We start from the raw sequence: 26588 nt of genomic DNA, 5'->3' as shown, positions 1-26588 counted from the left end.
GGGTCTTTGGTTTTTTTAAAATAAAAACTTATTTTCTTGTAATTAAGAATACACACTGAAAGCATACACACTAGTTGTTTGGACACTGGCTAGAAGTCAGCTATGCATAGATTCTATCTCAGCCTGGTTGTGACGCTCCCAAAGGCTCACCAAATAAATCACTTGGGAAAACAAGAAGCCCTATGAGGCTTCAGAGAGTTGTTTTAAAGATTGAAGACATTTCAAACTAAGTAATATGATCTTCAGTATACGCTGAAAGCAAGCTGGGCAACAAATGCACGATTCTTTCACAGGAAGCAATTTAGGGCACCACTATAGGTATTTGGTGAAATACCCTTTCCTCCACTAGCTTACTCATTTTATTTAAGTCGTTCTGCTTCTTCCTAAAACCCTAACTCACAGCCGCTTGAGTCTGAGTACAGCGACCCTGTGGGGAGCAGTAGACCTTCTCCGCTGGGCTTGAGCCCTAATTTTTTATTTACATCACTTTATTAGGGGTTCATACAACTCTTACCACAACCCATACATACATCAGTTGTGTCAAGCTCATTTGTACAGTCACTGCCCTCATCATTCTCAAAACATTTGCTCTCCACTTAAGCCTTTGGCATCAGCTCATTTTCCCCTCCCTCCCTGCTCCCCACTCCTTTATGAACCCTTGATAACTTATAAATTATTATTTTGTCATACCTTGCCCTGTCCAACGTCTCCCTTCACCTACTTTTCTGTTTTCCGTCCCCCAGGGAGGAGGTCACATGTAGATCCTTGTAAGTGGTTCCCCCTTTCCAATCACCCCCCTCTACCCTCCCAGTATAGTCACTCACACCCCTGGTCCTGAAGGGATCATCCGCCCTGGATTCCCTGCGTTTCCAGTTCCTATCTGTACCAGTGCACATCCTCCGAGAGACCTTAAATTTGTTATGGGAGTAAACAGCCTCATTTTTCTCCCACCCATCTGGAACAAAGCAGAACTCACAATTTCTTCTCCATCCTACCTGTGTGCTGGTGACATCGGGGGCAAGAAACTGAGAGTCCTTGAGCAGTTCACAGATCTCTGCCCTGGTGCCTTCTCCATTAGGCAGCCGAGCTGCAGCATCCCGAACTAGCACAGGCAGAAGATGAAAGGCCTTAGAGTCAAATCTACTGAGGACCAAGCTCCCTGTCCCTTCAGTACTTCTGATCGGGTGAGGTTCCCTGCGGTTGTTTTCTCTAGCTTACAAAGACTCGGCTTTAGGTGGACATTGCCCCTTGGTGGCCGACAAGCTCTGCCACTTGAGCTCCCTGCATACTCGTCGCTTTTTCAGGCAACAGGGATTCCATGAACACCTTAGAGTTAAGTGGGTCCATGAACTCGGGTGAGAAACAAAAAATTACATCTGTAACTAAAACTCTGTGTTTCCTTCAATTATGAACCAAGGTGACAAATCACCATAGTGTTCGTGCCTGTGACGTTAAGAAGTCACCTTTCCACATCACATTGTCGCAGACAGCTGAAATGCTATTGCCACTCAGACTCACCGCTATTTGGAATCTATGGGAATTTTAAGACCTGCTGCTGGAGTCTGTGATCTACTATTAAAAAGGACATATATTTCTGCATCTATTTGCTGTAATACTCTGCTAACTATCTCATTATGATAGGCTTCTTTTCTAGCAGCACATGTAAAGATTTTAAAAGTTTAATTCAGAAGAGAGTCCACAGATCTCACACCAGGTGTCAAAAGAAGTCATGGCACAAAAAAAGGTCCAAGAAACCCCTATTTAATGGAGGAAGAACCTGAGGGAAGCACATTCCCACCCCTATGTGTCAACTACGACTGACTTGTGAACAATCCCCAATGAAATGATAGTGAGCTCTTACTTCACGGAACAAGTGCCAATTCCTAGAACGAGTCTTGCGGTAGACCTCTTGCTTCACCTTGCAAGCGTCAAAGCTTCCTAGTACTACATCCAAACCTCAAAAGACTCCCTCTAGGGGTGGGGGGTGGGTAGGTGGGGTAGCAGCATTTTGGAGTGAGCAAAGGAATCCATGCAATCAATACACAACTCACCAAGAGACAGGATGGTGACATAGGCCGGTCGGTCTGAGCGCAGCAGGGAGTGCTCTCTGGCTTTGTTCAGTGAGGTCTCCTTGTCAAACACACCCTTCACTGGCCCCACGACAGACTCAAAGCCATGCATACGAAAAGTGAATGCCTTATGGGGCTGGCTGTATCTGTAGCGCTCCTGCCAAGAAAGGGCGGGAAGGCTCTGAAATCAGAATCACTGGGGCTGCTGCCATTTCCTTTTTAATCGGGGGGTCTACCTAGAGGGATTGAAGTAGGAAGGAAACCCTAGGAATGCTGAGGCTGCGGGAGAAGGAAAGGATGGGCTCGAGGGCTCGAGTCACTTAGCTAAAGGGCACGAAGGTACACAGGAGAATGCTGCTCCCCTGGGAGAAAAGACAACCAAAGAATTTCTTCGTCCCTTTCTTTATATAATTTCTGCCCCTCCCAGACAATCTCAACAAAGAGAATCTCTCAGAAATTTCCCCCCAAAAAAAACGTAAACCCTAGGAGAGACAGAGTTACCCACGAGCTTCCTTCTACATGCCCCCATTGATGCAAAGATTATGGGGTCTCAGGTAGTTTTTTTTTTTTTAATCATTTTATTGGGGGCTCATACAACTCTTATCACAATCCATATACACATCCATTGTGTCAAGCACATATGTACATTTGTTGCCCTCATCATTATTCTCAAAACATTTGCTTTCTACTTGAGCCCTTGGTATCAGCTCATTTCCCCCTCCCTCCCTACTTATCTCTCCCTCATGAACCCTTGATAATTTACAAATTATTACTTTGTCATATCTTACTCTGTATGACATCTCCCTTCACCCACGTATCTGTTGTCCATCCCCCAGGGAGGATGTTATATATAGATCCTTGTAATCAGTTCCCCTTTTCCACTCTACCCTCCCTCCACCCTCCCGGTACCGCCACTCTCAACACTGGTCCTGAAGGGATCATCTGTCCTTGATTCCCTGCCTGTGTTTCCAGTTCCCATCTGTACCAGGGTACATCCTCTGGTCTAGCCGGATTTGTAACGCAGAATTGAGATCATGATAGTAGGGGGGTGGGGAAAGAATTCAGGAACTAGAGGAAAGTTGTGTTTCATTGCTGCTACACTGCACCCTGACTGGCTTGTCTTCTCCCTACGACCCTTCTGCAAGGGTGTGTCCAGTTGGTCCCTACAGATGGGTCTTGGGTCCCCAATCTGCACTCCCCCTCATTCACAAATATATGGGTTTTTTTGTTCTTTGATGCCTTATCCCTGATCCCTTCAACGCCTCGTGATCACACAGGCTGGTGTGCTTCTTCCATGTGGGCTTTGTTGCTTCTGAGCTTGATGGCCACTTGTTTACCTTCAAGTCTTTAAGACCCCAGATGTTATATCATATCCGGGCTCAATCAGCTTTCTTTACCACATTTACTTATGCACCACTTTGTCTTCAGTGATCGTGTCGGAAAGGTGAGCATCATGGAATGCCATTTTAATAGAACAAAGTGTTCTTGCATTGAAGGAGTACTTGAGTGGATGCCCAATGTCCATCTGTTACCTTAATACTAAGCCTATAAATATATGCACATAGATCTATTTCCCCATCTTCATATATATATATATATATTTACATATGTGCGTGCCTATACAAAGGCCTCTATAAATGCACTTTGCCTCCTAGTATTTTCCTGTATTTCCTTTGACTTTCCTCTTGTCCCACTGTCATGCTCTGCCTTCATTTGAGTTTCAGTAATTCCTCTTGGTTACATTACCCTTCATCAAGCCCTACCAGGTCCCAAGTAGTTCTTACCTGCTCCTGAAAAACCCGTTTTTCTTCTCCAGTGCTGGGTCGCACCACATAGTCAGTTCTTCTGGAACATGAAGTTTTGTAAATCAATTTTTGGGAGTAACAGGTTATTCACACCCTTTTCAGCACCCAGAATCATTCTCCAAAATGTTTCCATCCCCTCAGCAACATGATGCTGATAGATGCACAGCTTCTGTCCAAGTTCATAGTTCACTAACACTTCTAATTTTTACAAAGATCAAAAGTCCACTTTCTAACTCTAGCAAATAACTCCTGTTGGTGTTCCCAAAATTACTTCTTTAAAAATCTAGAAAGTATTGTAGGTAGAAAAAGACTACTATTCACTACTATTTCCAATACTGCTATCAAGCTTGCCCAATCTAAAGGCAGTAAAAAAGTCTTTTAAAAAAATCCTTTAAAAGGATTTTAAGTTTGTTAGCTGACAGGGTAATTTTCGCTTCCCTCTAGGGGAAGTAGTCAAACACTGAGTTCCATAACCCTATTCATCGGGTAGTGGTTCTTCCGCACCGGGGTGAAGGTTGGTGGTTTTATGCTGGTGCTTGGGAATCTAACGAAAAGACTACCGTACACTGGAAACAGTACCGTGAGATGACGTCATAGAAAGAACGCAGGAGCACACGTCAGAGCTCTGGGTACTAGTCAGAGTCCTGGCACTGTCCTCCAAGTCACTTACTGTCACTCAGACAAAATGAAGCAGTTGGGTTAGAGAAACCAGTCTTCAATGGGAATAGCAGAAGGGATACGTAGGGAAGAAAGGATGCCCATCTACAGTCAGTCACACTCCCTCAAGGAATCCAAACTCTCGTGGGACGCAGGCTTTATGGAGGCAGAGGGTGGATGAATACCATGAACTACTGCCCTGAGACAGTCATTACATCTTAGATCGCAAGTATCTTAAAATGCAGTAGTAGTTTAGCCTAGCTAGCTATCGAGCTCTTTTAATAATTTCTGATTATCAGATCATATTGACAACGGCAACTAGAGCGATTAGAAAGGCAACTTCAGGGCAGTGAGTTTATTTTAATGGAGAAGGAACAATTCGGAAAAGGAGCAGGAAAACCGGAGCACAACTTGAAGAATATATTATCACTGATTTGTAAATGTAGGCATTACTGAATCAGCATATGTTCTGCTATGTAAAGACTTACGAGTTGGAAATGAATAAAAATCCCTTCCACAGGGAGCCACTCACTCTTAACTGTTTACAAGTGTGTTGTCCGATTTAAAACAAACACAAAAAAAAACCTAGAACAAAAGCCCTCAAGGGCACAGAGTTGGTTCCGACTCAGAGAGACCCTGCAGAAGTGAGTACAAGCGCCCCTGTGTGTTCCTAAGACAGCACGTCTTCACAGGAGTGGGAACACCAGGGGATTTCAAACTGCTCACCTCCTTTCAACTTGTTCCACCTGGCAACCCCCAGGCCTCCAATGCTACTTCACCCTCCTTAGGTGTGTTAAACCAGGTCAGAAGTTAGTGGAGTCCTCTAATCTCCGGGCTCCAGTATAGCCCTCAAATTTTAAGAAATGTCAGCAAGACCAGGGGAGCACCTTAAGCTAAAGTTTCCTGGGAGTCCTTCCACCATAAACACATTATACTCACACTCGGGGGACAGGAGTCGTGGCATCCAAGCTGTCTTCATGTTCTTGCTGGGGAAAAGCAAAGGCATTAAGAGGTAAATGGACTAAAGATTTTAGTTAACTTCCAACCAAACTCTCTGACAACTCATAGAGACCCTATAGGACAGGGAAGAACTGCCCATGTGAGTTCCTGAGACTGGAACCTCCCACCACCTGTTGGTTTGAATGGAGGATTTTGTGGTTAGCCGTCCACGTTGACACCAAAGCTCCGTTTAGTTAAGGCAGGGGTCCTCAAACTTGTTAAACAGGGGGCCAGTTCACTGTCCCTCAGACCCGTTGGAGGGCCGGACTATAGTTAAAAAAAAAAAAAAAAACTATGAACAAATTCCTATGCACACTGCACATATCTTATTAGTAAAAAAACAAAACAGGGCAAAAGCACCCAGCAGGCCGGATAAATGTCCTCAGTGGGCCACATGTGGCCCGCGGGCCGTAGTTTGAGGACCCCTGACTTCAGGGCTCTGCAAATCTGCAAAGAAGCGTCTAGTATTTCTGAAAACCATACCTTACAGAACGTCTGGTCTTTAGTCTCTAACCACAGCTGGAATAGTGCAGCTAATTCTTTCTCATTATCTTGGGACTGACCTATTAGAAAAGCAAAATTACATAAAGTAAAATAACCAAAATGTAATTAAAACCCCAACTTTCACCTCATTTGCCAGACATCTGACAAGCTACAGCCATGCTCCTGTGCACCTACTTCTCAGCTGGTGGTATTCTGCCATTCTACTTACCTGCACCACGCCTCCTGAATGGCCCTTAATGGTTGATTCACGGCTATGTGCCAAGGAGGCCCTGTGCCCTGTGTAACGGTACAAGTGTTTAACAGTGAGGGTGTACTATTCTTGGGGGTTATAAAAGGCTTTTTATGGATAGTGTGATACTAGGTACTGGCACAACAATAAGGAAGTGTCAAACCGGAAAATGTTCAACTTCCTTGGTTCTTCCAAGAGACAGGCTTCCTTTGTCCAAGAAAGAGATGACCATTTTCCTTCTGTCCCCTCATGTTGTACCCTTTGTTCTGATTTCGACTGCAGCACGTAGACATGTATCCACCTAGCTACTTACACTCACAGAGACACAAAGAAGCAAAAACAGTAGCAACAGGAAGAGTCAGAGGACGGAAGAGAAGAGGCGGAAAGCCAGAGAAGAGCTGGAAGGTGGTCCAGGGACCATGAGTACAGCGAGAGGACAGGAAGAGGAAAAGCGAGTGGCCACAGGCCCAGTGGGCTCAGCACTAGAGTGAGTGGTGCCAAGGGGCAGGATCAAGAGGAGCTCATCCCGGAGAAAGCAGAGCTGCAGGCAGAGCTAGACTACACTCAAGAAGGGGGTTTTGCCTGCCGGAGTTCGGACCTCAATCCCAAAGTATATCTTATTCCTTGACAAGCCACTTAACTCTGAGGTAAATCTGTGGTAAAGCTTGGTAATGTGCAGGGGCGGGAAACAGAGAAAGGTCCTCAAGGAGACAGGCTGACACAGTGGCTACAAAAACGGGCAGAAGTGTGGGAGCAATGATGAGGACGGCACAGGACGAGCAGTGCTTTCTTCTGGTGGACACACGGTCACTAAGGAGCGGAACCTACCCAACGGTGCCCAACAACAACATCATCAAGAACAGGATGTGCGGGTTCCGTGTGACACTTACATAGAGTATCGCCCCCAGAAGAGAAGTAATGAGTGCCTGGGAAGAACGACTAATGTCAGCTTGGTAAAAAGGCTATAGAGCAGAGTTCATCCCGAGACCTCCTTCTCCTGGGGGGCAGCTTTGACTGATCCTGCTGATCACCCTCCCTAAGCTTCGGACAGGTTCTCATGCGAATAATGCAGTGACTCCCATTTCAGTCTCAGGGACACGGGCCTCTGATCTTTGATTTAATTAGTAACACACGCTACCACCATCCCCAGAATGCTCTGAACACGCCTCACGCCCAGTGTTTTCTAGAAATGCCTCATCACTATCAGCAAGCTCTCCGATCGCCTGTCTTGTCACGGCACTCCCTGTATGTCCTGGTAACGTCTGAAACCCGCCTCTCCCTTGATCCTTACACCCTGTGTGATAATGATCAGTCAGTGTCTCAATCGTGTCCTTCAGAGTCAGGAGAAGAGTTGCATTCCTCCGTGGGTAACACAGACGGTTCCATGAAAGAGCTTTAGCCTAGAGGGTGAGTGGACCAGATGAGTATCAGTCTCCGTGTCCCTGAGACCAGAAGAACTAGGTGGTGCCTGGCTACCACTACCACGTGAAGGGGATCACGTTTGAAGGTCTCGCATGAAGGGGGCAAAAATAGGAAACAAAACTCAAAAGCATAAAAAATGGTTGGAGAGTTCATCTGGTTGGCAGAGACTGGTAAAATTCCTAAGCCCTTAAGCAGGATTTAGGCTTAGAAATGAACTCACTTCCATGGCTCAAATTTCAGCCAAATATATAGGTCTATAAGGGGAACAACATATATAAGGTACATAACACCTTAAATTAATCAACTATTTGCAATCAAAAGTGCTTCATTTATCCAAAGGCAAAGCACAGAAAAGGTATAAAGATTACTGCCATCGAGGATCCTGACTCCTAGTGACTCCACAGGGCAGGGCAGAACTGCCCCTATGGGTTTCCTAGACGGCAACTCTTTATGGAGTAGAAAGCCTCATCTTTCTCCTGTGCAGTGGCTGGTGGTTTGAAACTGATGACCTCATATTTAACAGCATAATACATAACCCACTGTGCTACCAAGGCTCCTCTAGAGCACAGAACAGCTAGGAAATAAGGCAGAATGAATACACAGGCAGGAAGTGGGATTAATGACGTTACATTGTGGGGATTGCAATCAATGAAATGAAACAACATGAGTATGAATTGCTGAGTGGAAAACTGCTATGTTCTCTTAGCCTTCACTCAATTCACTGTAAGAAGTTAAAAAAAAATACTCCTTCAGTTCCCTGTCACTACTTTTCCACACCTCTGAGCCGCATAACTTTCTCCCAAGTAGCTCAATTCTATGTCCACCTTTCCAACAAAATTCTTTACTATTACACTGATTATGTACTGGAAATCAAAGGCATCAGTTCATTTGGCCTGCAGCCAGAGTCCTAGTTCCATCCTAAACCTAGAAACAGTCCTAACCACTGAAAGGCAAAGGTCAAGTCCAAAGGACTCAGGGAGGGGCAGCTTCCTGCTTAGAGCAGGCAGGGAATAGTAGTTAGCTTAAGGAAATGTCAAACAGATTAAACTGATGCACACATAATAAGATTGGGATAAGGTCCTCTTTCCCCCACATTTAGATAACCTCTTCATCTATGCCAGTGGTTCTCAACCTTACTAATGCCGCAACTCTTAAAAGAGTTCCTCATGTTGTGGTGACCCCCAACCATACAATATTTTTGTTGCTACTTCATCACTGTCATTTTGCTATGAATAGGGCGACCCCTGTGAAGCGGTCATTCAACCTCCAGAGGAGTCGCGACCCACAGGTTGAGAACGGCTGATCTATGCCTTTGCCATTAGAATTACAGTATAAATATCAGGGGGCTTCTGACGGTTTGTAGAAAATTTCTATTATTTTTCAATTCCATTTTCCCACAAACTTTTTGGAGCCCCCTCGAACCCTCATAGGTCAACAACGCTCTACCTTAACTCTGAGTCAAGTTCTAAACCTCAAGACCCTACTGCTTACTCAACATCTAACCTCAGAGGCATCTCAAACTCAGCCCTTGAAACTAAACTCATGGTCTGCAACCTCACCAAATCTCCTGCTTTTCTCAAGGACGTACCTCCATCCCGTAGCTAAAAATCTAGTAGAAGCCACACGACACCTACTCTTCCACTATTCTCCATATCCAAGTCCTGTGATTTTTCTATCTAAAAAAATTCTCAAATTTACTTTCTTCTCTGCCCACGTTCAAATTATCATGATCTCTTGTAGGGGTTTCTAACCAGTTATTTTTTAAAATATGGACAAAGGACATGAACAGATTTTCATCAAGGAGAACATTCAAAGGCCCACAAGCACATGGGAGGTGCCTGACGGTATTAGCTGGGTGCTATGGAATCTACTTTGACTCCTAGCAATTGAGTAGCCATTAGAGATACAAAATCAAAACCGTAATGCAATTCTCTTCACTCCACACGGAAAATGGCTAAGATACAAAACAAACAAACAAAAACCCCAGGAAATATCAAATGCCAGTGAAAATGTAGAGAAACTGAAATCCTTGTGCGTCGCTGGCGGGAATGCACACTGGGATAGCTGCTGTGGTAACAGGCTGGCGGTTCATCGAAAGTCAACTTAAGTTTGTTGCTGTTGGTTGCCATCAAGTCAATTCTGACTCAGTCGCCTCGTGTGTAAAACAGAACTGCTCCACAGGGTTTTCAATGCCATGACTTTCAGAAGTCAATCTCCAAGTACATCTTCTTAAGCTACCGTGGGGGCTCAAAATGCCAACCTTTCAGCTAGGAGTTGAGTACTTATCTATTTGCACTGAAGCCACGACAGCCAGATGGAGGAATTTTCCTCCTACACTTGAAGGCCTTTAGACTTACCAATGCAAGTAGTAAAAACGTCACCTCTCTCTCAGTCAATTTCAACTCACAATGATCCTATAAGAGTCCAATGGACTCACTCACTCTAACTCTCACTCACTCACTCACTCACTCACTCACTCTAACTCACTCACTCACTCATTCTAACTCTCACTCACTCACTCACTCTCAGAGGCTCACTTATTCACTCACTCTAACTCACTCTCTCACAAAAAAAAAAAAAAAAAGAGTCCGATGTCCCTGTGGTCTCCAAAGCTGGACGTTTTGGGGAGTAGAGCGTCTCATCTTACTCCCACAGAGTGGCTGGTGGTGGGCTCCAACATGAAAACAATCGTGAGCATGGAACAGGATCAGCACGGTTTCCTTCTGTTATGTGTACGGTAGCAACAAAAGGGTCATTCACCTTTCGCTTCGGTGAGTCAGAATTCAATGGAAGTTGAAATCTGTATCCTAAAAGTCTGAAAGTGATCTTGAACTATGCGAAGGTTTGATTTCCTTCAGGCTGCCTGCTTTCTAATCTGCTGACTGGTCTGAAGGCGCTTCGACAGCATAGTGGGTTAAGCACTGGGCTGCTCATTGCACGGTCAGCAGTGTAAGCCCACCAGCTGCTCCAAGGAGAAAGCGAGACTGTCTGCTCCTATAAAGATGTTCGGCCTTGGAAACCCTCTGGAGCAGATCTACTCGGTTCTACCTGGTCACTGAGTCAGCACCGACTAAATGGCAGTGGGTTCCATTTTTGGTTTCAACTGCTCTAACTGGAAGGCAAAAGAACCACACAGAGAACAGGTGAGTGACAGGAACTACTTACCAAGCAGTTTCCACTGTGGGGGTTTCTCCTGGAACTCCACAAATGGAGAGAAGCTGGAAGGAACAGCTGCAAAGACACAGGCACGTATCAAGCAGTCTCTCCTCCTCAGGAGCGGACAGAAACACACCAACAGCTACGCAGCCAATCATAGCTGGCTACCTTGAGCTCTACTACAGTATTGGAATGCTCGCGATTCAGGGGCCTCCAAGTGCAAAGGCTAGAGTTTATTAGAAAAATCAAATAGTAAGGGGGGTTGGGGAGGGATACGGCAGACTCTACAAGAAAAAGCACCTTACCTCGGCTTTCTCCAGCAAGATACTGCAGGGCGGGTAGCACTAGTTCTGCCCAGTTGGGGGCTGTAGAGAACCAACTATTGAGGGAGCTGGCTGGAGAGGACTGCCAGTCCAAAACCCGCTCCTCCAGCTGAGGGGAGCAAAGGAGTACTGTCAGGTTTCTGCTCTATCCCAGCTACAGCACAGATTTAAGCTGGCAGCAGAACTTTGTAAGAAACTCAAGAGTTGTGTTTCTCAACATATAAACTACTAGAGTCTAGAATTTGAAAACCTTACTGAACATTTGACTTTTCCAAAACTCTTACCATAGGAAGACTAGCTTGACCCTCCAGCAGCAAGATTTCTAATAGGAGAGAGAAGAAGCTGGAAGATATTTCATTGATTCCAAGGCAAGGTTTGAGGTCTTCAAGAGGCCTAACGAGGGAAGAAAAACGTAACATCAGAACGGCCAACAACATACTATCCTATCCGTCCACTGACTCAAGTGCTCTAGACCTCCGAGAGCACTCCATTTTTCCCAGCACGATCTCAGAGACTTAGGGGTTCCTTCTCAACACAATGCCATTCATTCACGTCCACTCCGAGCAAGGACCATGTAGTGGTCATTCAACATTTTACCCTTGAGCTTAAAGCTCTGTGCTCACTTACTCTTCCTTGATAGCAGGTATTGCCAGTGGAGACGGGGCCTGTGAGAGAGGTGCAATCCCCTCGGCATTGCACTGAGGGTCAGCCAGGTCCTCTGCCTCTGATTTAATCATTTTTAGTTTCTTCTTTTTCTTTTCCTCTTTTTCCTTGACCCTTTTTTTAAGGACAGCCAAGTCATACAGGGCTGGAAAGAAAAAGCAACACAAGCCTGTCGATCGTAGAACTGAAATTTCTGCATCACAAAGTGAGGGGCCTTCAATGATTACTTTCCTAAGGCCCCAGTAAGAGAAAAAAAATCCCAGTGATAATAAATGAGATTTTAATTACTAAATCCAAGGAGTGATTTATAGCTTAATTTTCACACTTCTTAATCTGTTACACGGATTTTTTTTTTCATTTCCCAGCACATACATCCATACAAGGCAATAACAAAAACAAGTTATCAAGAAGAAGGCTGGGTATATTTTAAAGTGTATAGACAGGTTCATCAAATTTAATACACAAGTCACATGAAGACTACCTAGTGGGATCCATGGTCGTGTACCTGCTAGAGAGCCCTTCCGGCCAGCATTCACGCGCGTCATGATGTCACTGAGAGTCAGGTCGGCTGTCAAGAGGTCTGGGTGATCCTAGATGTGAAATCAGGAATTCAGTTTTAAAAATGCAAAGGGAAGCTAAACTTGATGGTGATTTTGTCAATTTAACTTAACAAAAGCAGTCTGGTATAAGGTGCATGGGGGAATCTGTTGAATTAAAATATAAAAACTACTGCTCTTGATAATTTGCACAGAGCGGTTTCCTATTTTTCTATCTATGACTCTTTACAGATTACGAAACTCTTTCCCATTCCGTAGCTCATGTGCTCTTCAAACAGTCTTATATTTTATAAGGAAGATGGGGTTCAGAGAAGTTAAATTTGTCCAGTGCCGGATATGGAAACGACAGATGAGAGACAGTTCCAGTTTCTAATGTGGGGTTTCTCTTCCCACATCACTGCTCTATCGCAGATGAACCGCCTTTCCATCTTTTCTCCACTATGCCCTATGCTTAGCTTTACTAGCATTGCCTTGAGTTGATAAAAGTAGAACGGAAACAGTGAAGGAGTACAAGGAGCACAGGGCTAACTCTGGCTGCAGGCCTCAGGAAAGATCCACACATTTCTGAGCACAAGCAAAACGGAGGTAATGATTCCCAGGCCTCCCCGGGTTGTGGTAAAGATTAAACCCAATCCAGTCAGAGACGTGGCGTCTTTTCACCCCCTCGGTCCAAACAGCCTTGCTGGTTGTGACTGGCTGGTGGTCCTGAAGACATGAAGTCCACGTTAGCACATGGACAGTCATTCTGACCAGCCCGCTCCGTCTTACTGGTTGGTGCTTCCGCTTCTCGTGGTGCCTCTTTAGCATTGTCTTCAAGTCACCGTCGCCCAGTTCTATTTTATCTGAGAGAAAATGAACAAATCACGTGGATCACATCGTCACTACCACGATGCTCACCCTCCAAATGTCCTCCGCCACCCCTGGCCTCTTCCTGAGTAATACAAATACCAACAATCTGGAAATGGGTACCAGACTGACACTTGAACTTTTCCATAGAATGATCAAAAACGCTGACTACTTATACTAAGCTGATCCTAAAACATTAGGGCCTTAGAATCTTTGATTCTGATGCCAAATAAAAACTCTTCTCCAAGGTTAATGCTTTCTGAGGAATTGCTATGGTTCTGGTCATCGCTCTTGTTGTTATCACCCCTTTGTACTGCTATTTTGTTATGCGATATTGCATTCTGCTCCTTTACTTCAAAATACCCGTTAGTCAGCTCCTACAGGGACAACTGTCAAGAGAAGGAAGGTCCACACCCAGGAGGCCATCTAGCTTAGCATAACCCACTCAGGGTATTATGAGGTTTCTATATACTTACACATCAATTCGTTTGCTAATAGCACCCCCCACCCCATAGGTCTGAAGTGCATTTATTTATTTTAGTAAATACTGAAGCAACTACATTTCATCACTTTTTTTATTAAATACTTTTATTGGGGGCTCATACAACTCTTATCACAGTTCATGGATACATCCATTGTGTCAAGCACATTTGGACATTTCTTGCCCTCATCATTCTCAAAACATTTACTTTCTACTTGAGGCTGATATCAGCTCTTCATTTTTCCCTCTCCCCCATGCTCCTGCCTCCCCGAACTCCATCATTTTAAAGATGTGTATTTTCTGTTTTAATAGCTCTGAAATCAAAATACATCTTAAAAACGATCACAATAATCCTAAAAATGTTATCATCGTAGCATGATTTTACTGTTGGCATTCTGAACCACTTCTTTAAGTCACGAAACCTGTGAGTTCCTGTCCACATTTTATATCCAGCTGCTAGTGTTACCTACACTCTGGGAAGCACTCTTTATGTAACGAAGTGTAGTGGCTCAAAATCTCTGTCCAAATATCCCGGTTCTACGCAATGTCACTTTGTTTTACTAAGTGGTCCAAGAATCCAGTCATCACCTGCCTCTGAGGAAGTTGCCAAAGCCACATCCTGATTTCCCCTCAAGTCGTCCTTACCTGCTGTCTTCATATCCATGGTTGAAAGTGTGGGCACCACCCTGAGGGGCACCGCAGGACTAGGAGAACACGCGGGAGAGCTCGGAAGCCATGAGCTGAGATCTTCAAAAGAAAATGTTTCTTGTAAATCCAACGTGGCTGTGGACTCCAATAGGGGAGATTGGGTAAGTGGCCATTTGGGTTCAACAAGGCTAAGCCAACCACATGGAGGCCAGGGTTCCACATTCCCTTCTGACCCTGCCCCAGGTGGACAGGAGCACACTTAGGTCATTTCAACAGCTCCTCTAGGAAGAGAGGTGGCAACGGAGAGATGGGTCGTGTTGCAGCAGGCCAAGAGTCACTACTACTCTCCTGTAATGGGAAACGCAGATCTCTCAAGTGGCATGAGATAAGCCAACTGTGGAGGGAGTCCTACCATGCAGAGATTTGTCCAATATGGTCTGACCTAAACTCCAATGCCACCTAAGCATTAAGGGTAAACATCATCTTGTAGTCATGTCCCACCTAACAGGATGTCTCAGTGACCTAAACATCAAGGCACTCTGAGTTCTCCCAACCACCCCTACTGCCCACCCCGCCCCAGTCCCAGAACAAGTGAACTTGAGGGCTTCTTTGCTGAGGAGGTGTATTACCAGTGCTGGCTCCAACCGTAAATCTGACACCCCAGCTACCCCACAGGAGCGCCTTAACACTCACCTTCTTCATCAGATGACAAAGCTGTGTCCCCACATTCCTCCTTCACTTCCCTCAAGACTTTCAAATAGCGCTGCTGGGTCCGCCACTCCCGCTCCTCAGGGGTGCGGGATGGGGAAGAGCGCTTGTGTCTGAGAGGGAGGGCTGGGCCACTCCTTCGCGCCATTTCCAAAAGATCCTAGACAAGATCAGATGTGGTATTTACTATCATTCAATCCTTGTTATAGAGCAGTGGTTCTCAACCTTCCTAATGCCACAGCCCTTTAATACAGTTCATGTTGTGGTGACCCCCCAACCATAAAATTATTTTTGTTACTACTTTTATAACTGTCATTTTGCTACTGTTATGAATCGGGTGACCCCTGTGAAAGGGTTGTCCGAGCCCCAAAGGGGTTGTGACCCACAGGTTGAGAATTGCTGTTATAGAGCAATGTGCACCCTGTAAGTCTACATTTTCCCTTCAGTGTTTAACAAACCCAATCCCCTTCCTCTAGGTTACAAAGAAGCATAGAGGAGCTTCAGAAAGGTCATGGAGAAAAGGAATGGAAAGGTAATGGATTTTTCCCACCAACTTTCTGAACCCCTTCACAGAGAGCAATCTGTTCAAATAAACTTTAAAGGGCCCAGGTTGATTATTACATGGTTAAATTTTCAAATCTTTGTGTTGGACTGTTACACTAAGAATAAATACTGATTGTATTGTATGAGTATTTCTACACCAAAGATTAAAGAATCACTTAAAAAACAAAACAAATCTAAGAACTGTTCAGCTGTTCTAGAGTCAGGAAGTCATCTAGCTTACTGTATTCTCACCCATCAAAATACGTAGACTTACACATCAGTTCTAGAGCAATCTAGTTTTCTTAGTAATCTACCATGTGTCTGAAATCCACTTACATATGTTATAAAATACTGAAGTTACTTTATCTCATCAATTTTAAGAGGCACATTTCCCTCCATGTTTCACTATCTTCAAAATCAGGGCAAATCTTGAAATTGACCAGAAGTACCCTAACAATCAAGTTATAACTGTGATGTCAGTGATTTAATCAATTCTGAACTGCTTCTTTAAGTCATGAAATCTTGGCATTCACTGCTATATTTTATATTCAGTTCCAATTATGACTTACACTCCTGGAAGCAAGAATCTGCTTCAACAACCGGTAGAAATACTGCTGCTGAGAGTTGAGATAGCGCTTGTACTGTGACTTGAAGCACAGCTGCCGATACTTGACCACTTCAGGGTTAAAATGACCATCTTGAAAAACAAAAAGAGGTTCACCTACATGTAATCAGCCAGCAAATAGTTAACAAATGTTTGAAATGTGCTAAACTCTGTAGCTGACAAAATACCGGTGGAAAACAGATTATCTATGTTCTTGTCGAGCCTACAGTGAAGTGGAAGTTAATAAAGAAATACTACTAAATTCTCTCAAGGCTATAAAAGAAATTAGAGAATGAGGGAGTTAAACTTTGGACCAAAAAACCCCGTGGAATGAAAAGAGCCTATTGCTATTGACACAGAGAAGCTCAGAGGTAGGTATCCCCACGCAGACGGCCACATTTCCCCACAGAGCAGTTGGTGGGCTCAAGCAGCTGACTTTTGGGTTCACAGCTCAGTGCTTTCACCACTGAACCCCCAGAGTTCCTTTAAATTAGGAAAGACGTCTCTAAAACAATCCATACAATGAAGTCTGCCCCACGTCGCTGACATTCAACAGCTAACAAGGGTTACATGGGTGTTCACTGCACATGACATGCTCCACACATTTTCTATGTTGAAAAGTCTTCAAAATGAAAATTAAGAGGAAATAAAAAGGGAACTAAGGAAGTGAAAGCAGGGAAAGGTCTACCTTAGGCAGAGGACACTGCACTTTCCAAAATGGAAGAGAGGTGTAGGCCTCTGAGGAGCAGTGGTACCAGAAGACCGCAGAAGAGGAGGAGGGTACGATCACAAGCCTGTAAGCAATGGCTCTGCCCAAGAGCAAAGGAAATCATTTCAAGAATGTGAAACTAGAGAACGAGTTACGTGGGGAAAGAGAAACTACTGCATGGTCCAGGTGAGAGAGAACAGTGTCTGGTCCAAGGGCGCCTCCACTCTCAGAATAAAAGGCTCCGCTCAAGTGATAAAATTTTGGATATATTGGATAAGAAAACTAATGATAAGAATCGATCTTATCAGTTTTTACTTTTCTTAATTAGACAACGAACAGAAATAATTGAAAGAGAGGTTGGCAAAGAAAGGAGGGATACATAAACAGAAAGAAACCCAGGCCGAATGAAGGAATCACTGACACAAAGGGAGGAAAGTGTCCATGTGAACGCAGCAGTCCTGGTGTCAAATGCTGCAGCAGGAGGGACCAGAGGAGAATGAAAACAGTCTGCTGGTCTCGAGATCACATGGTCACTATGATGACAGAGATAATCACGTTGGGACTATGAAATTTTAATAGACACAGCATTAGCTAAGTATATCAATAGGATGTTTTCTAAGTTCGCTATTTATAGTTCAGAGAAAGTGATTGCTTTCCAGAGATAAACGCTGAGAATTTTAAGGCAGTTTTATATGCAACACTCAAATGGGTCAACAAAATGATATTAACGGTGGGCAAAGGAGAAGAGGAAAAATGGAAGTTGGAAATAGCAAGGACAGAGGGCAGAGGGTCAGAAAAGCAAGATGTTGAGTTTGGATCATAGTTATAAATATTTTTCAAGTCTTTAGAGCAGAGTGCTACGGAGTATGAGGGCAGACACATCTTGCAGTGTAACAGGGAATAGGTAGAAGTGATAGGTTACAAGGCGAGACGGCAGTGGGGAGACACTGAAAGGAAACAGTGATAGAAGAACTAGGTAGCCCCAGCTACCACCACCACCAGTTCTGATCAGGATCATCCTAAAAGCAGGTCCCCAACAGAAAAGGAAACAGATGTACAACAAAACTTAAATGCCAGAAAAGATCCAGATTCCCTAGACTGGTAGAAACTAGAGGAGACTATTGGCCTTAAAGGAGCCCTGGTGGTGTAATGGTTCTAAGTTTGGGTGCTAAGGTAAGGTGACCAGATTTTAACATTGGTAAAGTGGGACACCATGGATAAAACTCATATCCTGGTGAAATAGCCACATGGCGGCCGAAAACCGAATACCCTAGCTTGTTGTGCATTGTTTCCAAAAATTGGGATTTTTTTAAAATGCCGTGGGACGTGGGACAAACTGTTAAAAATCGGGACTATCCCGCCAAAAGCGGGATGTCTGGTCACCTTATGCTAAGAACAACATCAGCGGTTTAAGACGACCAGCTGCTCCTCAAAAGAAGGACTTTTTACTCTGGCAACAAGGAAGTCTGGGAAACCTGCCAGGGCAGATCTACCCCGTCTACTCAAGCCGTCTACTCAAGCCGCTATGAGTTGGAATCGACTTGATGGCAGTAAGGGGGGTTATTTTTGCTTGTTTTATCGCCCTTTATAAGCTACCCTTTCAACTGAAGACTGAAGCCACTCTTGGTGGCCACCGTTCATCCGAATAAAAGACTGGCTTATAAAATACACAGTATCACCATGAGTGCCGTGCTCACTTAAACTGACACCAAACGGCAAACAAAAGACCCAAACTAAGCACACTGCCGTCAAGTCCATTCCAACTCACAGCACCTGATTCGTTTCCTAGGCCTTGTAAATCTTCACAGAAGCAGAGAGCCTCATCATCCTCCTGCAGAGTAGTTGGCAGGTTTGAACCACGAAGCTTGTGTTAAGAGTCCAATGCTTCCCAACAATGCCACCAGGGAAACTAGGAGCAGGGAAGCTAGATTAATGAAAAAAGGAGCAAGCAATGGAATAAAAGAGGAGGTTGACACATTGTGGAAAATGTAGCCAATGTCACAGAGCAATGTGTATAAAAATGTTAAATGGTAATATAAAATGATGAGTAAACTTTTCTTTGAAACCGTGATTTTTTTAATGTAGTAAGAACAGTAAAAAATAAATGCAGTAATAATAATGAAAATATGAATATGGCAAAACATTAATAGTTGGTGAAATAGGTTAATAACATATGGATGTTTATGGTATAGTCTAGTGACTTTGTCATTCTGATTTTTTTTCTACTACTAAGAGAAATCTCAACGAGGTACCAATGGAAAGCCACCAGTGAACAAAATCAGAGCAACGGAAAAAGACAGTTCTGAACACCTTTAGACGAAGAAACACAACAAGAACGGGGCAAGGGGGCCGAGGGCTTTTTCAGCTGGCTACCCTGAACACATATGCCGACTGAAAAAGCACATGGAAAGTGAACACCCACAAAGAGCGAACACAGGGGAGAGAACAGCGAACTGAGGCAACAAGGTCCCAAAGGAGGTAACAGAGGAAAGAGCAGTTAATCTTCAACAGAAGAAAGGCCTTTTTCCTTTGACTTAAGGACAATGGGTCAGAAAGGAAGTGAATACACTTAAGTCGGAGTGGCAGTGGCATAGGGAGTGGAAAGCAAAGAAGGGAATGAAGTTGTCAAGGATTTCATCTTGCTTGGATACACAAACAATGCTCATGGAAGTAGCAGTCCGGAGAGCAAATGAGGCAGTGCTCTGGCTAAACCTGCTGTACAAGACCTCTTCACAGTGTTGAAAAACAAAGTTATTTTGAAGACTAAGGTGTGCCTGACCCAAGCCATTATATTTCCAATCACCCCATATGCATGTGTAAGTTGTACACTTAATAAGAAGACCAAGAACTGATGCATGTGAATTATGGTGCTAACAAAGAATACTGAAAATACCCGGAGACTCCCAAAAGGACAAACAAATTTGTCTTGGAAGAAGTACAGTCAGAGTGCACCTGTTACTGTTTTTTACTGTCAGGCTAAGTTGTTAATGCCCAAGATACTCAGATGGCAGATCCACTATTTTCTAAGTTCAAAGCATCAGATAAGACATCAGGTGGTACATGACGTGTAGGCAAATTTAAAACAGAATCAGTAAGAAAATGCAAAGTAAAAGAATACTGCAAAGCGCTGACAGCTCATGTTAAGACTGATAACCAGAAAAACCAGGGAAATGCAACTATCTGCGGAATCTCAGCCCTAAAATATGGCTCTGGCTAGAATGAGATACACAGAAATTCTTGCCAAACCATTCCTTGTTCCGATCCTTATTGACAGAGGCAGGACATTTACTATTACAATCAACAGCACTGAAATACAGCAGGGCCACTGCCCAGTCCCTCTCAAATCTGTCTGTGTCCCTCTTTCCTGCTCTACCAGAAAAGAAGGGTCACTCATGTTTGAGGCCCATGGCTTCCGTGGAAAACACCTCTGCCAACGAAAACAGTCTCCACTCACGAGGAGCAACAGAGGAAGGAGAGTCGGGAACAGGAGCGGATGAAACAGGAGTGCTGCCTCCATGAACAATGAACGACTTCCTTTGCCTTAAGGTCAGAAGAACTGGATGTTGTCTGGCCATCATTACTAAACGTTTCTATGACAAATTCCACAGAAGAGTCCTGAATGTACAACAGAATTTCAAAATCTCACGGACTCTAGTCTTTCTGGACTATAAATGAACCCCCGAGACTATTGCTCTAAGTTATTTTTAAACCAGAAACCAAAAGGACCTCCTGAAATCTGAACCAGTTTTTAAAATCCATTGTCTTTGAGTCAGTTCTGACTCCTACCAACCCAGTTTAGCTTAACTAGTTAAAAAAAAAAAAACTGTCTTGAACATTAGGTTGCTTTAAGATTTATCTATATGGAATAAAATTGGCAATAGTAACTAAAAAGATTGTTTTATCCTGTGGGTGCAGTGAGTTTATGCTAATGAAGATAAATAACACAGAAAGGAGGTTGGGAATTGTTGCACAACTCAAAGAATCCAATTAATGTCACTAAGTTGCCCATTTAGAAACTGCTGACTTAATGTATGATTTGCTGCACATATATCCAGTAGCAACAACAAATTAAAATACAGAAGGGAAAAACATACTGATCCTATTCTAGAATCCTTGATTTCAAACAAAAGGATCATCAATGGATATAAAAGGGATGGAGAGAAACTTTGGGGAAAAAAAATTATCACATGGTCTCAAGGTATAATTCCAAAGACCTTTTAACCATAAAGAGAGAACAAAATAAACCTTACAGATCAAGAGGTTCAGCAAACACTACTTAACAAATTATAGTAGCCATTATAAGCAATGAAATGTTACTGGCATTACATACCTCCTGAGGGATAAACTTGAAAAGACTTGAAATTTCCCATCATACAGTATTCTTGCCCAAATCTTTTTATTTTAATTACAAGAAGTTCCCAGGAATTAGAATTTTTACAATTCAAACATCCTAGGCTATTAAAAAAAACATGTTTTGAAAGGTTAAAAAACAAAAGGCAGAGTCCTAAATTCAAAGTGTTAAAGTCACAAGGTCCAAAAAGAATGCATGAAATATGAACAGATGCTGGGTTTAAAAGAACTATGAATGTTTCTTGGAATTTAAAGGAATGCATAGACACAAATGAAGGATATTTGGGGAAATCGCTGAGAAAATTTTAATATGAACTAATATCAAATACTACTATTTGCCAATTTTAAATGTCTTGGATAACAGGAATGTGATTATAAAAGAACATAGACATGTCATCTGATGTCAACAAGACGTGCGGATGCTATGTGTACATAAAATAAACCAAATGGCAAAATTATTGTTTTTTAAATTTTAAGTAGTCAAGAGGGAACTTCTGGGACACTGGTAACATTCTATTTATTTACCTGGGTGGTGGGTATGTTTCTGAGTTTGCTTTAAAAAAAAAAAAAAAAAAACATCATCACTGAAGACAAATGGGTGCATAAGCAAACGTGGCAAAGAAAGCTGACAGCGCCCGGCTATCAAAAGATATAGCGTCTGGGGTCTCAAAGGCTTGAAGATAAACAAGCAGCCATCTAAGCTCAGAAGCAACAAAGCCCCCATGGAAGAAGCACAACAGCCTGCGTGATCATGAGGTGTGGAAGGTATCAGGTATCAAAGAACAGAACATCCTATCATTGTGAATGAGGGGAAGTGCAGAGTGGGGTCCCAAAGCCCATTTGTAGGCAACTGGACATCACCTTACAGAAGGGTCAAGGGGAGGAGATGAGCCAGTCAGGGTGCAGTGCAGCAACAACGAAACATACAACTTTCCTCTAGTTCCTAAATGCTTCCTCCTCCACCCCCACCTCCATATCATGATCCGAATTCTACCTTAAAAATTTGGCTACCAGAGGATGTACACAAGTACAGATGGAAACACAGGGAATCCAGGGCAGATAATCCTTTCAGGACCAGTGGTGTGAATGGCAATACTGGGAGTATGGAGGGATGGTGGGGTAAAAAGGGGGAACCAATTACATAGATCTACATATAACCTCCTCCCTGGAGGACGGACAACAGAAAAGTGGGTGAAGGGAGACATTGAACAGTGTAAGATATGACAATATAATAATTTATAAATTATCAAGGGTTCATGAGGGATGGGGGAGTCAGGAGGGAGGGGGAAAACTGAGGAGCTGATGCCAAAGGCTGAAGCAGAGAGCAAATGTTTTGAGAATGATGATGGCAACTGTTTTGAGAATGAAGATGGCAACAAATGTACAAATGTGCTTTACACAACTGATGTATGTATGGATTGTGATTAAGAGTTGTACGAGTCTGGCCCCACTATGAGACATGATGCCCCTCAGTGACCAAGGGCGATACAGGGGACAGCACTGGAGACACAGTGTGGGAATTGCACCTGACCTGATCCCACCACACTGAGGCAAAGCACTGGGGGAATGCAGAGGAACAGCAAGGAAATGGAGTGGCAAGGTCCCCAGGGAATGCTGAAAGGGGACTTTGGGGCCAGGGCATGGTGCCCCAACAGACTGGACTGGAAAACACTCCTAAGGGCCAACAAACGATCCTTGAACTAACTACAAGCTTTTCTTTCTTGATGTGTTTTGTTTTGTTCTTTGTCAGTGGTTTGTTGTTGTTGTTTTGTTGTCTGGTTGTATACTGTTGCTTTGTTTTCCTCTGTCTTGTTTTCATGCATGTTATTGTCTCCACAGGTCTGTCTAAATAAGACAAGCTGGATGAACTATCTGGAGGAAAAAGAACGGGACCGACAGTTCCGGGGGGACTTGGGAAAGGGGGAAGTGGGGGGTAAGGAAGTGGTGTTAACAAACACAGGGACAAGGGAACAACATGGGACCCAAAATGGTAGTGAGGGGGGAGTGGCAGGCCTGGTAGGGAATGATCAAGGTTAAGGTTACGTAAAGAAGAGGTATAGCTGTAACCCAGGTGGGGACGGAGCGTGCATGGTAGTAGGGCAGGAGGAAGGTCAAGGGAGATGGAGGAAAGAGCTAGGAGTCAAAGGGCATTTATAGAGGTCTAGACAAAGACATGTACATGCAAATATATATATATGAGGATGGGGAAATAGATCTATGTGCATACATTTATAGGGTTAGTACTGAGGTAGCAGATGGACATGGGCCTCTACTCAAGCACTCCCTCAATGCATGAATACTTTCTTTTATTAAATTGGCACTCTACGATGCTCACCCTCCCGACACAACTGCTGAAGCCAAAGCGGGTGAACAAGTAAATGTGGTGATGAAAGCTGATGGTACCCGGCTATCAAAAGAGATAGTGTCTGGGGTCTTAAAGGCTTGAAGATAAACAAGCGGCCATCTAGCTCAGAAGCAACAAAACCCACATGGAAGAACACACCAGCCTGTGTGATCGAGTGGTCCCGAAGGGATCAGTTATCAGGCATCAAAGAACAAAAAAATCATATAATTGGCTGCACACCTCCATGATACGATCGCCAAAGACAAACGGGTGCATAAGCAAATGTGGCGAAGAAAGCTGATGGTGCCCAGCTATCAAAAGAGATAATGTCTGGGGTCTTAAAGGCTTGAAGGTGAACAAGCGGCCATCTAGCTCAGAAGCAACAAAGTCCACATGGAAGAAACACACCAGCCGGTGCGATCACGAGGTGCCAAAGGGACCAAGTATAAGGCATCATCCACACAAAAAAATTTATATATATACCATAGTAAATGAAGGGGGAAGTGCAGAGTGGAGACCCAAGGCCCAAGTGTCGGCCACTGGAGATCCCCTCACAGAGGGGTTTAAGAGAGGAGATGGGTCAGTCAGAGTGCGATGTAGTACCGATGAAGAACACAGCTTTTCCCTAAATGCTGGATGCTTCCTCCGCCCAACTACCATGATCCGAATTCTACCTTGCGGGACTGGATGGGACAGAGGTTGTGCACTGGTGCATATGGGAGCCGGAGGCACAGGGAATCCAGGGTGGATGATACCTTCAGGACCGGGGTGTGAGAGGCGATACTGGGAGAGTGGAGGGTGAGTGGGTTGGAAAGGGGGAACCGATTACAAGGATCCACATGTGACCTCCTCCCTGGAAGACAGATGGCAGAGAAGGCGGGAAAGGGAGACTCCAGATAGGGCAAGATATGACAAAATAACAATCTATAAATTATCAAGGGCTCATGAGGGAGGGAAGAACGGGGAGGGAGGGGAAAAAAAAAGAGGACCTGATGCAAAGGGCTTAAGTGGAAAGCAAATGCTTTGAAAATGATTAGGGCAAAGATTGTACGGATGTGCTTTATACAAGATGTATGTATATGTATGGATTGTGATAACAGTTGTATGAGCCCCTAATAAAATGTTTAAAAAAAAGAGTTGTACCAGTCACCAATAAAATAATTTAAAAAAACACAGATCATTACATTTATTATTTATGCATTTTCATGACATAAAGCAATAAAATTTTGTAAAGCAACAGAAGAGTGGCCTAGTCCCACTGCTGCATAAAGCCACTCGATGCTGAATCAATACACACAACAAAAGGAACACCCACACTGGTGAGGTTCTCGTACACCCTCCACATCCCACCAAAAAGGAAGGTTGAGCTACAGACCTCGGAAAAGCTTCTGGGCAATATGCAGAGGGTTTCCAAAGCGGAAGTTCTCCCCACTGAACAGGGCGAGGATGAGCTGGTTTTGTTGCTCCATAGTGTCCTCCGGAAAGTGAGGCAGGAACTGCTGGAGGTACTCACGCTGACGGTCACTTAGTACTTCTTGCCATGTTGAGAGGCTGACCACATCAAAGAATATCTCAGGCTGGAAGAATCAGGTAAAACAAGAGTAAAGTAAGCAAGATAGAAATGAAAGGTCTTAAAACTAGAATGCCAATGATCCTTACTTACTTTTCTAAACAACAGAGAAGACTAATAGACCAAAATCATATCCTCAATGGTAAAAAATTATCTAAAGGAAGATATCTCAGTGGAGTGAATACCCTTTGGTAACCTTATTGATCAATAAAATCCACTGCCCTTGAGACAATTCCAACTCCTTAACAACCCTACAAGGGTTGTGTGAGTTCTGAGACTGCACTCCTTATGGGAGTAGAAAGCCTTCTTTCTCCCGAGCAGTGTTGGTGGTTCGAATGACTGACATTGCAGTGAACAGCCCAGTGCAAACTCACTATGCCACCAAAGCTCTCTCTATCAACAAGGGACATCTACAATCTGCTTTATCTGATTAGCAGGAAAAAGTTAAAGTAGGGAAGAACTTGAAAGTGAGGACATTTGCTAGGAGCAAAAAGCAACAATCACCTCAACAATTAATATCTCCTTTGTGCCAAGTACTAAGGGAGAGGGATGTGCATAGTTCTCAGAGATAGAGGATAACTGAACAAATGTATTTCCGTATAAGATAGTAAGAGATGATGTGTATGTATAGAAGCACACTCAGAGTCACAGAAAACCTACAAATGGGAGTGATATTGAAGAACTTGGAGAGAAAAGGGAAACAGATGGTGGCTGAGAAAACCCATGAATAAAACCATAAAAGAAAAGAGCCATTGGTACAAAAGGGCAGCAGTTCCCAAAGAGAAAACATTAAGAGATGAAGAGGTGTTACTGGTGATAATCTACTTATCCTATGTCGTGCTACATGACTATTCATTTTCCTCACATATAAGTATCTATACATTTAATACTTTCTTTGTTGTGGATTGAACTATGTGGTTCCCTGACCCCACCCCACTCTAAATGTACGTTGTAAATCCTAGCCTCCATACCTGCGATTACAATCCCACTTGATTTTGTTATGCTAATGAAGCAGGACTGGAGTAGGGCTTATCTTGAGTAGCGCTCCCTAGAGATAAATGAGGGTAAACAAGGGAAAGCAGCAGAGATGGGGAGTGGCTGATGTCAAGCCACATGAAGATCTCAAAGGACCAGGAACAATCTGGAGGCACTCTTCCTTCAAGATCAACAGAGAAAGCTCCCCCCCCACCCACCAGAATCCTGACCTGGGATTTCTAGCCTCCAAAAATATCAGAAAACAAATGTCTGCTTGCTGAAGGCCCTCACGAGCGTCAATTCTACTATATTTGCTGCTGTTAGGTTTTAGCAAGTCAGTTCCAACTCAGTCATAATATACATACGCAACAGAACAAAACAAGGCCTGGTCCGGTGCCATCCTCACAATCGTTCCTATATCCCCAT

General features: G+C 43.8%; 1 protein-coding gene across 3 annotated transcripts in view; it reads right to left on the bottom strand.

Annotated features, from left to right (window-relative positions):
- NFRKB (nuclear factor related to kappaB binding protein) overlaps positions 1-26588 on the bottom strand; it is a 59564-nt gene that overhangs the window by 26383 nt on the left and 6593 nt on the right. For 2 of the 3 annotated variants that reach the window (XM_075564085.1, XM_075564088.1), the window contains 15 exons: positions 24993-25194; positions 16180-16307; positions 15053-15227; positions 14357-14494; positions 13153-13226; positions 12333-12417; positions 11792-11972; positions 11449-11557; positions 11147-11273; positions 10851-10916; positions 6014-6093; positions 5471-5517; positions 3854-3914; positions 2052-2226; positions 996-1102 (listed from right to left, as the gene is read on the bottom strand). In XM_075564085.1, the coding sequence (XP_075420200.1) occupies positions 996-1102; positions 2052-2226; positions 3854-3914; positions 5471-5517; positions 6014-6093; positions 10851-10916; positions 11147-11273; positions 11449-11557; positions 11792-11972; positions 12333-12417; positions 13153-13226; positions 14357-14494; positions 15053-15227; positions 16180-16307; positions 24993-25194 (1755 nt within the window). The remainder of the gene's footprint in view (positions 1-995; positions 1103-2051; positions 2227-3853; positions 3915-5470; positions 5518-6013; positions 6094-10850; positions 10917-11146; positions 11274-11448; positions 11558-11791; positions 11973-12332; positions 12418-13152; positions 13227-14356; positions 14495-15052; positions 15228-16179; positions 16308-24992; positions 25195-26588) is intronic. The other variant, XM_075564086.1, reaches the window with a different exon arrangement.

The sequence above is a fragment of the Tenrec ecaudatus genome, chromosome 12 (assembly GCF_050624435.1).
Source record: "Tenrec ecaudatus isolate mTenEca1 chromosome 12, mTenEca1.hap1, whole genome shotgun sequence".
Taxonomy (NCBI): domain Eukaryota; kingdom Metazoa; phylum Chordata; class Mammalia; order Afrosoricida; family Tenrecidae; genus Tenrec; species Tenrec ecaudatus.
This window is presented reverse-complemented; position numbering and strand designations above follow the sequence as displayed.